This window comes from Morone saxatilis, unplaced genomic scaffold (assembly GCF_004916995.1).
Source record: "Morone saxatilis isolate NCDOM2014 unplaced genomic scaffold, NCSU_SB_2.0 Contig3, whole genome shotgun sequence".
Classification (NCBI taxonomy): domain Eukaryota; kingdom Metazoa; phylum Chordata; class Actinopteri; family Moronidae; genus Morone; species Morone saxatilis.
In genome coordinates this window covers 8,731,264-8,745,168 of record NW_023339873.1, presented here as the reverse complement: position 1 = coordinate 8,745,168, position 13,905 = coordinate 8,731,264, and the positions used below count along the sequence as shown (strand labels likewise).

At 41.8% G+C, this 13,905-nt stretch overlaps 2 protein-coding genes across 2 annotated transcripts; one reads left to right on the top strand and one right to left on the bottom strand.

The window, feature by feature from the left end:
* Nucleotides 1–3,208: 3,208 nt before the first annotated feature.
* Nucleotides 3,209–8,172, top strand: col10a1a (collagen, type X, alpha 1a). The gene is made up of 3 exons (XM_035674602.1): nucleotides 3,209–3,314; nucleotides 3,613–3,757; nucleotides 5,700–8,172. The coding sequence occupies exons 2-3, from the start codon at nucleotides 3,628–3,630 to the stop codon at nucleotides 7,532–7,534; spliced, it is 1,965 nt and encodes a 654-aa protein (XP_035530495.1). The 5' UTR covers nucleotides 3,209–3,314; nucleotides 3,613–3,627; the 3' UTR covers nucleotides 7,535–8,172.
* Nucleotides 8,173–10,705: 2,533 nt separating this feature from the next.
* Nucleotides 10,706–13,486, bottom strand: marcksb (myristoylated alanine-rich protein kinase C substrate b). Its single transcript, XM_035674775.1, has 2 exons — nucleotides 13,102–13,486; nucleotides 10,706–12,039 (listed from the first exon to the last, which is right to left on the bottom strand). Exons 1-2 carry the CDS (start codon nucleotides 13,195–13,197, stop codon nucleotides 11,437–11,439), a joined length of 699 nt encoding a protein of 232 aa, XP_035530668.1. The 5' UTR covers nucleotides 13,198–13,486; the 3' UTR covers nucleotides 10,706–11,436.
* Between the last annotated feature and the right edge of the window lie 419 nt (nucleotides 13,487–13,905).

Sequence of the window (13,905 nt, the reverse complement as noted above, 5' to 3'; positions counted from 1 at the left end):
AATAAAAAAAATATATATAAATAAATATAGTTATTCTCCACTGGTACAGTGGTGGAAGAAGTACTCTGATCTTTTAAAAAACACCACAGTGTAGAAATACTTAATGTACTTCAAGTTCAAAATTGTATTCAAGTAAAAGTGCAAAAGTATCAGCATCAATTATTTATTATTGATTATATTTCAAATTATTAATCTGAATCTGCAAAGTAACTAGTAACTAAAGCTGTCAGAAAGTACAGTACTTGAGTAAATGTACCTAATTACTTTCTGACAGGATCCATCATAAAAAAACACATAAAATTAAATGAACTCATTGTGATCCTGAAAGAAGAGACTGTGCAGCTTTCATGCGCTCTCAGTGAGTTTGGGTGTGTCACGTTCATAATTAGCCATTTTATATTTCTATCAGTAAAAGTGTTTTATGTCATATATCAAGTGTATTAAGTGACACGAAACTGAAAGCATGTGTGTATTTTACAGTGAGGGTCTCTCGACAATATAAGAGCAAAGCGACGTCACCGCCTTCAGTTTGGAGGCTGTTAACCTAATTCCTAATGGTTATTACAATAAAGCCTGCCGACCACATCAAGCTGCTGCGGTACTGTAATGAGCTGAGCAGAGAGAGATCTGCCGTGCACTTTCACAGCGTTCAATCCTGCCACTATAAGCACAAGGACACAGAGTACTTCGCAAATGGCGTGTTTAGAAAACAGAAAATATGCTGCAAGGTTATAAACAACATCCAAATTACACTGTTAATTCAAGTCTTCCTCAAGCCAAAGTATACTCTGGTTCCAATGCTCAGCATGAATGTGTCTGCCTTTTCACTGGCTCACATGCAGATGCAGGTTGTTGTTACTGTTTTATGCATAAAGAGATGAATCATTGTTCTCAGAACATCGGACTAAAAACGGCGAAACCTCTTTTGCAGTGGTTTAGCTGCAGAATGTTTAAAAAACATAAATAAACTGAAATCATCTGATCCTATAAACATATAAAATCCTAACTCCACCCTCTCTTGCTCTGTCATTTCTTCTAAATTTGACTAAATCTGGCATTGCTGGGCCTTCCCTTGGGGCACGAGCATAAAGAGATTTTAAAATAATACACTATGACTATAAAATATCAAAACTGATGGCACAGTGAACTCATGGTGTGCCAGTCACCAGTAATTCAATCAAAATAGGAAACTCCAACTGCTGGATATTGTCAGGATGAACATGATTTTGCTGAACTGATAAAGCGAGACCAAACATGTGCAATCAAAATGAAAACCATGATTTGCATTTATGATACTGGCATGAAAGTGTGTCTCATTTGCATGTAATGTGACATTTCACCATCATCGCACAGCCGTAGGTAGTCAGTCTGCACCTTCAGCCATCACTCCTGCTTTGGTCATGAACAGAATTTCAAACATTTGGAAATAAAGATCACAAATTACGTTGTGTTTTATTTGACAAGAAGAGCAAACTTAAACAATGCTTGTCAAACATGATTAAGTGCTATAAGCCAGGGAAGGTAGCACTTTGGCAAATTGCAGATAATTTGGTCTACTTTACAGAAAAAAGGGGTTCAAACAAGCTCCATGTTGTAGAATCTTTAATTATACCCCTGGTGAAAGACGCCTGTCACACTCACGTGTTGTATAGATGCCTCTTATGGAAAGTTGGTGAAGCCCTCAATTGGGCAACTCGTCATCATCTTTTCTGCAAATATACACATGTTGTCAGCAGTATGTATATACATTATAAGAACACAGGAAGTACCAAAAAAGGTCCCATGTTCAGGAAGATGCTGGGATGGGACATAGAGTACCCTACACATCATTCATGGCCACTTGTGTGTTTGAGAACATGTGATTATTTGGGTGTATGCATTTCCTATGTGGCCAGGCTGAAATTGAGAAATTACAGTTGGAGGATCTCAAAGTAAGCAAGGCAAGGTGGAGGGTGAGGGTGAGGGAGGATAATACAGGGGGATGGAGCTGATTGAAGAAATACAACATCATGACAGAAAGTTGCTGTAATTGTAGGAATAGGCCTGAAACCTCTGATGATGTATATGCACTGAGGGGACCAAAAATAACAACTGACCACAGGGCCATGGCCCCTCTCCACAGCAGCAGTGGCAGTGACTCTCTTCATGGAGATGTGCTGTAAAATAGTAAAAACTGCCCTCTGGTGTACAAACATCAGTACTGCATATGGGGGCTGTTGCACACTGGGTTGCATTCACAAGGCTGAACAGAAACAAGCCCAAATGTCTTTTCCAGTGCCCCCTTATACAGTTTTATTAGCTGTTTTGAGGGTAAAACACTTACAAAAATACGCAACTTAAGAAAAAGTGTTTATCCTGAAATAGAGACTGAAATCAAGGCCACGTTGTCTTGATAAGCCAAAATGAAGCTGACCAAGTAATACCCAGGGAATGTGCAAAAATAAATGTGCACATCTATAAAATGATGGCCTTACATTGGGAATCAACATAATTATTTGCTTTCAATCTAAAGCAACTAAAAATCTGCGGTACCTTTCATCTATGGTACTGTAGACAACCTTTCCCCACCATTTCCCTTGTTTACCTTATCATGGCAGGGGTGGAGGTGCCCAGACAGTCAGGAAAGGTAAAGGCAAGTCTCCGCCAGCCAACTGGACAAGATGTAAATTTGCAGATGAGTCTAGTACTGTACATCCTCAATGCAAGCTTTGTGAAGCTACACAGGTGCCACTACAGATCTGGTGTTGTTTTTTTTATAGATGTGTTTTGACTATTTTCAGATGTTGTCATATTTAAACAGGGTTTTTCATAAACATTCATAAATATAAACATACCCTGAACATAAAAAAAAATAAAAGTTGCTGAAAAACTGTTAATATAAGTGTAAAAGGCTGAAAATGTAAAGGTGTTACTGGATTAAGTTTACTCCTCCCGCAGAACTTGTTTGTCTTCTTTGCTTGTGTACTCATTTATTTATTTTTTTTACTTTGAACATGATTATTTTCTAGTTCAGAAGAAGACTGAAATAAGTGATAATCATGTGTCTGGATACTCAAGACATGGAGGCACCCTGATGTGACATGCCCGCTTTGGGCAGATCTGTCTGCTAATTACAGCCTAGCTCTAGGGAGGGAGGTACTTGCACGGTGGGGGCTTTTTTTTTTAATGATGCGAGGGGTAGATATGGTATAAATACCCACATCTTTGTACTGGAAGGCAGCATATCCTCAGTTGTGCTCCTAACCTAAGGATATACAGCAGCACCGGGAGATCACTGGTGCTGAAGAGACTGACTTTACCCACTTTGGAAGCCGGTACGTATGTTTTATCTTCACCTCTAAACAGCTCTATCTCTGGAGGAGTTTAGTCAACATTTAGGTTTAACTAGGCCTTGAGAAGGGAGGAAGATTTTGGCTAGCTTGGAGCTTCCTTAGTGATATTCAGAGAGACCTGAAGGATCCAGGATGCTCTGGCTGAATAAAACTCAGTAAAGATATACAGCTTGTACACTTAGCAGAGAAAGTTTTTAAGCTCTGTAAAGAAAGAAAGTTTGTCGACACTTTGTACCTTGAGAGTGGTTATGCTGACTTGTCTCCTTGTTTTCTCTTGCAGGTTGGACCTTGTAAGATGGACTTACGAGTAGCAACCATCCTCCTCCTCATGGTGGCCTTGGCTGCAGCCCATGGGAAAGGGTATGTGGTGAAGAAGTTGGTGAAGGCCGCCCCTCAATATCAGCCCTACTCTGTGAAGAGCCACGGTAAGAAAACAAAGCCTTCTGCTCTCTATACAATCTTTTTCACAATAGAACATGCAAGCATTTCTCCTGTTTTAGTCTATTTTGTCCTCACAAAAGTTTGTCTCTAAAGTCAGATTTTCCTCTGTAAATACAATCTTTACATGAGCAACATTTCATGACAGTCCTGCCTTACCTTTGAGTCTGCAGCTAGCAAATTAGCATCTTTGTTGTGGCAAATAGGAGCAGCATAAGCGGTCAGACAGATGGTGGCCACAGCCAGCTGCACTTTACTTTGAAAACTGAACTCCACCTTGCGCTGGAGCTGCTTTGTGCTTTGATTGGCTGCAACAGAGTGCATGCTTCTCCAATCACATCCAGTCCATTTAGATCTAGGATTTGAATAAGAATGCTCATTTTTCTCAGTGCAGAGCTTTGCAGTTTTATTTTTCTGGTTAGTGTTTTGGGGGCATTAACACTTTTTTGTAGTTTTGACTGAGGTCTTTATTTCTTCTTTTATTCAACTTATGCAATCACATTAACATAACTCTTCTCATTTACCTTTGTTAACTATCTGCTACAAAATCTTATTTTCTACTATTGCTTTCACTGTATTTGATTTGACATATAAGTTTCTCATTTTAGCTGCAAATGTTGTTCATTTGGTTTCAGACACTCACGCTAGTCCCTCTACAAAACAAAAATAGATCAATATTTCCAGTATATTCAGTCCCACAAAAATGTATTTTACTACTCTTTAAAAATGTTAATTATGGTGTGGTCTAGAGTGTTGGCTAAAATGCAATACAAAATATGAAATGTTGCTTTTGTGTGAATCAACTTACTATTTCTATTTGAGAAAGTAGCTGTTAGTGAATTATTTTTAGTTTGACACTGACAATTACAGTCCAGTCACCCAGCAGTGTGGTTTGTTTGGGTGTGCCTGTGTGACACAGAAGTAGAAACATCTGTTTGGCTTTATTCAAACTCGGCTGCAGTCAGCCAAGAAGTGAGCCTTTTACACTCAAACATATGTGACCACATTAAGGCAGCAAATAAAACAAGACTCCTTCTCATTTAGACCTACTGTTTCACAAACAAAGTCACAAGATAACTTTCTGTACAGTAGCCTATATAAAATAGCAATTAAATATATTATTTAAAATAAATTATAAAATATTTTTCTTTTCTACATATTAATTAAATTAATGCCTGAATAGTAAAATTGATATATATTTTAAAAATATATTTAAAAAAAATAATTGAGTCAAATTTCTTTTATTTTGAAAGATTTCCAAGTTTAAGATTTGATTTTCTAAAAAGGATTTCATAAAATTGTGCCAGCATGATGTAGTCAAACTAAAAATTACTCTACAATGGTTCCTGGGAGTAAAACTTGCCCCACCTCCAGGAATCAAATATCATAATGCATCCATCATTTTTAACTCTTTTAACATACAAGATCAATGCATGACAGCAACATTAATTTAGGTCATTTTTCTTGCAAGTTACAATTCACTCATATTTGATTGTTGAATAACCATGTTAGTAGTCAACAAGGTACTGCCAAAACTCATCCAGCACTCAGACCTGAGAGCTGGCCAGTTCATCCATGTTCTTGTACTTTGTGTAACTTGAATAGGATATAATTAGAGGCACAAGAGATACTAGACTCTGTATTATAAGATATCATTGATTGAATGTGATGCTCAGATTAAAGATTTACATTTCCATTACAATGTACTTAATATATTAGGCTCAAACTCTAAATAGTTATTTTAATTTTAGTCCTACATCATACCTATACATTACAAGAGAAACTTTTATAGTTTCAACACATAACACACAGTTGATGAGTGCTTCCTTGTTGCCTGTTTCCATTATCACCTGTTTTTTAGGGTTTTGTTGTTGTTTATTTGTTTGTTTTTGGTGGTACTGATGATGGTCCTTGTTTTACTCTTCACAGTGGTGTCAGTGGCAGGTGAGCCTGGTCCTCAAGGTGAGCCCGGCCCTGAGGGACCTGCTGGCCCTCCTGGCCCCCCAGGTGAGAGTGCCGAAGGTCTGCCTGGACCCGAAGGACCTTCTGGACCTCCTGGACCTCCTGGTCGCTCCATTGCTGGCAAACCTGGATCCCCAGGTGGACCTGGCAAACCTGGTAGCGATGGAGCTCCTGGTGAGAAGGGAGATACCGGATCCCCTGGCCCTCAGGGACCAAGGGGATCCCCTGGATCTCCTGGAAGCCCCGGACCCGCTGGCCTTTCTGCTACTGGCAAGCCTGGACCTTCAGGTCTTCCTGGAGCAATGGGACCTAGAGGAGAGCCTGGTCTGAAAGGACATCCAGGTATACCTGGACTGCCAGGTGCTAAGGGTGATAGAGGGGTGGGAGCTCAGGGACCTCAGGGTGAGACAGGACCTGAAGGACCCATGGGCCCACCTGGAGAACCAGGTGCAGCTGGAGTTGGAAAGCCAGGAAAATCAGGTGCACCTGGTGAGCCAGGAAAGTCAGGTAGCCCAGGTAGGGATGGTGCCACAGGTCCCATGGGACCAATGGGACCTAAGGGACATACTGGTGCCCCAGGTGTAGGTGTTCCAGGTAAATCAGGTGAGAATGGTGCCCCAGGTCTGCCTGGCCCAGTTGGCCCTAAAGGCCATCAGGGAGCTGCTGGAGCCACTGGTGCCCCTGGAGTTCCTGGATATGGAAAGCCAGGTGCAAATGGAGAGAAGGGAGAGAGAGGAGCTACAGGTGCCACAGGTGCCACAGGTCCAAAGGGTGAGCAAGGTCCAACAGGTTATACTGGTGCTACTGGTGCAACTGGCCCCACTGGTCCTGCTGGACCTCAGGGTGCAAGAGGTTTCCAAGGTGAACCTGGTGCTGTTGGCCCTAAAGGTGACACAGGTGAAACTGGAGCTCAGGGACCTAAGGGAAATAAGGGAGATCAGGGACCACAGGGATTTGCAGGCAAACAGGGTTATCCAGGCGCAGCTGGCCCTCCTGGACCCAGGGGAGCCACTGGACCCACAGGTGACAAAGGCAATGTAGGTGCCCCAGGTATCCCAGGTTCCCCAGGTATTCCAGGCCCTGCTGGACCCAAAGGTCATACCGGCCGTGCAGGTGAGCCTGGTGCCGCTGGTTCTGATGGCGCCCCCGGCTCCAGAGGACCCGCTGGGCCTCAAGGTCCCGCTGGTACTCCTGGCCTTAAGGGACACCCAGGTCTCCCTGGCGCTCCCGGCCCTGCTGGCTTGGCTGCTAAGGGTATCCCTGGACCTCAGGGTCCTCCTGGTCAGCCTGGTGAGCCTGGTTCTGATGGAGAATCTGGCCCAGCTGGCCCTCCTGGTCCCCCTGGTCCTCCTGGCGAGGTTGTGTTTGAGAAGGGCATGGGAATGAGTGAGGTTATGGTCAAGTCCCCTATGTCTGCTTTCACTGCATCTCTGGCCACCCCCTACCCTGCTGCTGGCAGCCCCATTAAGTTTGACCAGATCGTGTACAATGCTGAGAATCACTATGACCCTGAGTCTGGCATTTTCACTTGCCAGATTCCTGGAGTTTACTATTTTGCCTACAGCATCCATGTTAATGGTGCTCATGCCCTGGTGGCTCTGTACAAGAATGGCCAGCCTGTTATGTTCACTTATGATGAGTACAACAAGGGCTTCCTGGACCAGATGTCCGGTAGCGCTGTCCTCTTGCTCGATGAGCAGGACACAGTCTACGTCCAAATCCCTGATGATGAGGCCAATGGTGTCTTTGCCGCTGAGAATGTCCATTGCTCTTTCTCTGGGTTCCTCATTGCTTCAACGTGATACGTTGATTCAATAGTTCCCAAAAGCCAACCAACTAAATTTGCAATCTATTTCTCAAACTAAAGTAAACTCCCTGTGCATTTTTTCCTCAATCATACAGACAGGCAGTTCACCCTTCTTTGAGGAATAGTAGCATCTCGACTTGAAAACTACAAGAAATAGGTGCTTAGAAGAAGGAAAACTAATTTATGAAAACAGGTGATCAGGGATGGGGGAAGCAATCCACAAAGTTACCAGTGAGCTTTTGTAATGGAGACAGCATGTGAAATTGAGGTGTTATAACTGTGTTGTGTCCTGACTTTTTCTTTTCCGCTCTGTTTCTTTTATACTGACTTCAACTGGTGATTCTTAATTTAGTGTTTGTCTATTTTTTTTGTTTGTTTTTGTACCTTCTTGTTTTTGTTTGGGTGACCAATAATCTTATTAAAGTACACAAATACCTTCTGTGCAACATGTTGTAACTGTTATCCTTGTATGTGACTTGAATATTGTGAAATGGTAATGGTCAAATTGACCATTATAATGAGTCACCAGAATACTGTCATTCAAACACAAACTACCAGCAACATTGTTATATCCCTGAACATGCATTATGTCATGTAAAGCATAATGACAAAAATAAAAGATGTCTAAACAAATGTTTTGCCTCAGAAGCAATTTTTGTTTTTTCTGGTGGGGATTTGGTGTCTAGGTCAAGAACAAATTAGCAGGGATGGTTGCTTTCCAGTACAAGAGCCTAGAAATTAGTCTAGTTTAATTATAGTTTGTGTGCTTACTTTTCAATCTGACAGCCAGTTATGTTTGCGATATGGTATAAACTAAGATTAAAACCTTTCTACTAGTCTTTCTGCACAACACTCCACTAAGGCTCCAAGAAATTACCTGTTTTTCTTACAAGTTCTGCAAAATATCAGTATTTTAAACTATAAGTAAGTATGATAGTGGAAAAACAATAAATGGGTTATGATACAGTTGTAATAATATCAAATATATGTATTCATAGAAGTTATAATGATGGAAATACTGTATACCTATAAACAGAGCTTCCTTATATATGTCATAAAATATTAAAGGTTTGCATACTGCTTATAAAATAATAATCTGGAAAAACAAGCAAATGTAAAAAAGGTTTGCACTCTTGAATCCATACTTAAAACGTAGTGTCAGGTGCATGTAACCAAGCTAAACAGTCTCATATCATTGACAAAAGTTGGAATAAAGCATCATATTTTATCATTTGATCTATTTTGCTTGTATGTAGAAACTTAATCTTTAAAGTTACCAGTTACTTTAAAACTGGTATTGGCGTAAAAGTGAAAGTGGTAAAAGTACAATATTTCCCTCTGATATGTCAAGGAGTGGAAGTAGTAGTTCACACCACTGGTCCTTGTATAGAAGCTGAAATGGATGAGGATCATAAAGTTTGATTTTCTCCCCAGATGATGGCCACTGGTTGCCTGCTTAGCAGCCAAAGTTTACAAAAGCTACTCTACCGTGCCCGTCTGAATATAGGTGTTCTGAAAATAGTTAGAATGTGGGATGAGGCACAGGGATGGTCCTCTGGCAGGGAAGCAGCTGTTTGATCTTCCCTGGGAGAGAGAGCAAGACAGTGGTTAGGTAAGGGGCCCAAGGGACATAAGAGAGAGGAAGCTGGTTGAAGGAAACCGCTGGGGATTGCCATCTGAGGGGACTGCCTTTCGGAGACGGCCTGCGGTTGGTGCATGAGGTGGGAGCGACAGGAAGACAGACGTAGCGCTGCCTCTGGTCGACTCCACAAGCCACACTCCAAATTTATCTGTTGCACTGAGGGGAACATTTTTCACTTTGATATATTTTGGGTTTTTAGCAGGCTCACGTGTCTGTATTTATTTGTATGCATCTATACTGTTGTGTATCTATTTGCCTAGAAAGAAGATACAGAACCTGAAGACACTTTGATGAGGATAAAAGAGTGGTTAGGGGCTGCATGCAAGGCACACTGAGGGCCAAAATGGGCTGCAAATCACTCAACCAACTGACCAAGATGGGCATGCAGACCAGTAAGCAGAAATAGAAATATTATGTGTAATACACACCCTTCTTGCGGTGGCCAAAAGGCTGCAACACACAGGATTAAACTGGGTGCAAAGGAAATAGATGGTCTGAAATGAGCATGGGTACAGCTGTGGGTGGCTAAAAACACCCTGGAGGATTTTGCAGCAAACTCTTCTGCTCTTAAAAAGATTCTGGTGTTTTTCTGGGGTTTGGGGAAGAACTCCTGACATGTCGATGGTAAGCATCAGTTAGGGCAGTGCTGCAGTTGTTTGCTGTAGATACTAAAACTCTACACGCTGTAAAAAATGTTTGTTTCAAACACTGTCATTTAGGGCTCAAAACCAGCAGCTCTGTGATGGAATCAAACACAACTTAGCCCAAATTTCATCACATAATTATGTCGTGGCTGTTCCCCGAGTCAGTCATTTCCTAAAAATACTGCAGGGCAGCAGGCATGTCTCATTTTGTGTAAATGTGAAAATGAGATGGGTTTAAAGAAAGATGCTTGTGATAATCATATATTTTAGGACACTCTGACTGGCACCGCAAAAGGCTTAGTTCATGCTATTCTGTCATTACATATGAAGCAATTATATATAATATTGACTCTTTATTGTGAAAATGTATCTGAATAAGTTTCATCTCATTTACAGAGGGTGTGCAGTATTGTACACAGAAAATCCACTAAGGTCTAACTCCTTATTTTCTTCAAATGGGACTTTATACCATCTAAATTATAAATATTTATATAATATATTCCAAATCAATTCTAATTCAGATTTATTTTAAATCATGCTTCTTCTACATGGACTGATGGAAACTTCACCTCAGGTTTTTTCTACAATGCACCACACGAGGGTGCTCTAAAACAATGAATTAGTGTGTATTTGTTCCTCCAGTGATCTCAATCAAAAAACAGTATGGAAATATCATCCATACCCAGTTAAGATAAATGTTATGTTTTGCTATGAATTTATTCTTCAGTGCTCACAGAAAATATACGCAACACCTATAAAGCGGTTAATAGCCAATTCCATTGAATAAAAGGTGTAGCCTCATTATGTACAGAAAGACATATGTGCTTTTATAGTGTAGATAAAGTGTTGTTGTAGTCATCACATCTTGATGCAAAATTTGCTTAAAACATCTCCCAATTTTATTCAATCTTACAAATGGTGAAAAACAAGAAAACTTCATTTACAATGGGTAATCTGTTAAAAACTTCAGTCATTTAGGTACATCTCAGTCATAAAACCAGTAATATCAAAGTCTATACAACGTGCATTACTACAGAGTTTTGAAATGGTGGAATCTAAATGGAAAGTGATGAGCACCTATTGTTTTGACAGTTAACTAAATCTAGTTCATTCAGGAATGGTTGTGTCCACAGGAGCGTTGAGTTTAAGAGTTGTAAACAACTGTGCACTGCAAAGACAACATTTAAGACTTGGTTTAGGACTTTCCCTTTAAATATCACAATGTGTCAAATCTTGCAGACACAGCTTTAGCTGCTACATCCAATTGCCCAGCACCAAATACTTCGATAAAATATGTCAAATTAAGCAACGTGTCAACACAGTCATGGTTTCATGTAGAAAAACATTCACACTCACATTCGCACTTTCACACTCACCCACGTCACAAATGCAAGCACCAATGAGCAGTGAGGAAGCAGCACACTCTCCAGTACACCTCCTGTCCATCACTGCCAAGGACGTTGCAGTCATTATGGATGAGATGGTTGCAGAATAGTAAACAAACACCAACAAAAAAATGAACAAAAAAAAATCCCTGGTTTTAGACAAGTCCTCGCATTCCTTCACACGGGCTCCATCGCCTCCTTCATTTCGGTGTCTCATTCAGCAGGATTACTCAGCAGCGGGCGTGGCCTCTGGACTGGCTGCCGTCTCTGGTTCAGTAGGTGAAGCTTCAGCTGGTTTTTCCTCTCCCCCCTCTGGTGCTGCCACTGCTGCTGCTGCTGCTGCTGCTGGTTCTTCTGCCTTCACCTCCTCCTCAGCCTTTGGCTCCTCAGCTGCAGCCTCCTTGGCTCCTTCCTCACCAGCCTCAGCTGGTTTGGCCTCCTCAGCAGGTGCTTCCTCTGATGCCTTCTCTCCTTCGGCTGGTTCTGCTGCTGCTGCCGCTCCCTCCTCTGCTGCCTCTTCAGACTCCTTCTTGGTCTTCTTGAAAGAGAAGCCGCTGAGCTTGAAGGAGGGTTTCTTGAAGGAGAAACGCTTCTTCTTTTGCTTGCCGTCCTCGCTGGTGGATGGAGTGCCTTCCTCTGGCTTGGCAGAAGCCTCTCCATTTGTGGCGGCAGGCTCCTTCTCGCCGTTGGCTTCAGCACCCTCTACTTTCTCACCTTCTTCCTTCGGTGCCTCCTCAGTAGGAGTGCTGCCGTTGGCCTGAACATCAGCTTTGTTGGCCTCCTCCGCAGCTGGAGAGGCATCCCCGTTGGTCTTGGCATGGCCGTTCTCCTGGAAGGAAACAAAATTTAAAATGTCACTTGAACATGCACATAACAGCTATTTATATAAAAAAAAAAAAAAAAAAAAAAAAAAAAAGGGGGGGGGAGGGTTAAACTGGCATCTGAGGCCAATACCAGCCTACAGATGAACATGTGTATGCAAGATTTACCCCCCTGCAAAATCTGCCACGCTGTGATATTTAATCAAATTCAACCACTAGTAGTAACCAATAGGAAAATAGAACAAAAACTGCAGCAACATCTGTTACTAGGAGAGTGACGACAGATCTGTGGCTTTCAGCAGTAGGCTAGTCGGTTAGACCGCAGTACCGCCGGGATCCGCCAGGTGGCGTTCAGTGCAGAGCCGGTGGATACCACAGTGGAATTTGGGCATTTTTTTCCCCCTCTTTTAATGACCCGTTTAGTCAACCAATGTGCTTTCTTTTAATTTGTATATTCTCCTCTCGTCCCACTGTCTGTGCTTTTTAGAATTGATTGATTTTGTGGCCTGTGTGCGCACAAAAAGCGTGGCCTCTTTCTGGAATCTGGCAACAAAGGCGTGGTAGCGTTTTTAAAATGGCCATGCCACCAGTGAGAGCGGCCCCAAACCCCCACTGCACACACCTCAACCAAATGAATTAAAAAAATAAAAACCAACAACCACCACACTGTTTAGGAAGCTGCAGCCCCAGAGTAACTGAGTAAGGCTTATAATAAATCAAAAATGTCACCAAAAAAAAAAAGAATTGATAAATTAAACATTCATCAGATTACATATGCAGCCTGATTTCCTTCATATTCAAAAGGATGAATTAAAAATATAAATGTCTAAATGTAAACCCTTTAAAAAAAAAACCCGCAATTTGAGAAACAATGTGCTGCAAAATGCATGAAACTGTAACAATGCACTCGCCGGTGAAAATGGATACATGTGGCCACTTTCCCTGAATGCCGGTGAGCGTGGGGATGCGCTACAGGGAACATGGAGCACGCCATTGACGCAACACATTGCTAAAATGAGACGAAATGCCGCTCCAGCAATTAAGACTTGAATCATTGAAATGCATTTTACCTGTCCGTTTGTCTTCGCTGCAACAGCTGCACCTTCTGCGGGCTTTTCCACCGCAGCTTCCTCCTTTCCAGCGGTTTTGGAGATTTGTGCTCCCATGCTTTTTGGCGCAACAAAGGAACCCAACCGATCAAATGAATGAACAAAGACCGCAAGCTTCCTCCCAAAAAATTCAAGTCGAGCGCCGACACCTCCTTCTGCAAACGAAGCCGAGGAACAAGCCCGAAACCGAAGTGACCGCAAAGGGACGTGTGAGGACTTGCGAAAATGTGGCAAAAGACGCAAAAGAAACGCGAATTCTTTCAATTTTTCTCGAGCGGAGTTTGTAAATGGAGAAATTGGCCCTGCCGCAAATGAGATGCGGAGTACAACGCCCAAGTCCACTGATGAATGGGCACTGGGGCTATGACGACAAAGCCACCCCGTCTCCGCCAATCACAAGTCCGAAATCCAACGAGTGGGGGGGTCATGGAGTAGGGGGGCCATGGACAATGGGAGAGACACAACAACATGGCCAACAACTTGTTTTTATATCCACTTTAGAGTGCAAAAACTTGATTTTATTTCTGACTAAAATAACGAGTGAGATTATGGCTTTACAAGGTCCAGCAGATTTAGATGATTTCATGAAGGAAAATATCCCAGAAATCTTTGATAATCCCATACATAAGTAAACAATGTGTTTACCAAACAATCTGTTTTTATATGTTATTGTTTTAGTATTTTTCACTATTCATTATAGATACTGTTAAATATTCAAATCAAATAGTCTTTTATTTCTAAAATGTGCCATCTACAAGATCAATA

What these genes read in the sequence shown, in the direction of transcription:
- col10a1a (XM_035674602.1), top strand. Translation starts at nt 3,628, where the DNA reads ATGGACTTACGAGTAGCAACCATCCTCCTCCTCATGGTGGCCTTGGCT. An exon ending in CTACTCTGTGAAGAGCCACG is followed by an intron (nt 3,758 to 5,699) that starts GTAAGAAAACAA and finishes TACTCTTCACAG; the next exon opens with TGGTGTCAGTGGCAGGTGAG.
- marcksb (XM_035674775.1), bottom strand. Translation starts at nt 13,197, where the DNA reads ATGGGAGCACAAATCTCCAAAACCGCTGGAAAGGAGGAAGCTGCGGTG. An exon ending in CAGCGAAGACAAACGGACAG is followed by an intron (nt 12,040 to 13,101) that starts GTAAAATGCATT and finishes GTTTCCTTCCAG; the next exon opens with GAGAACGGCCATGCCAAGAC.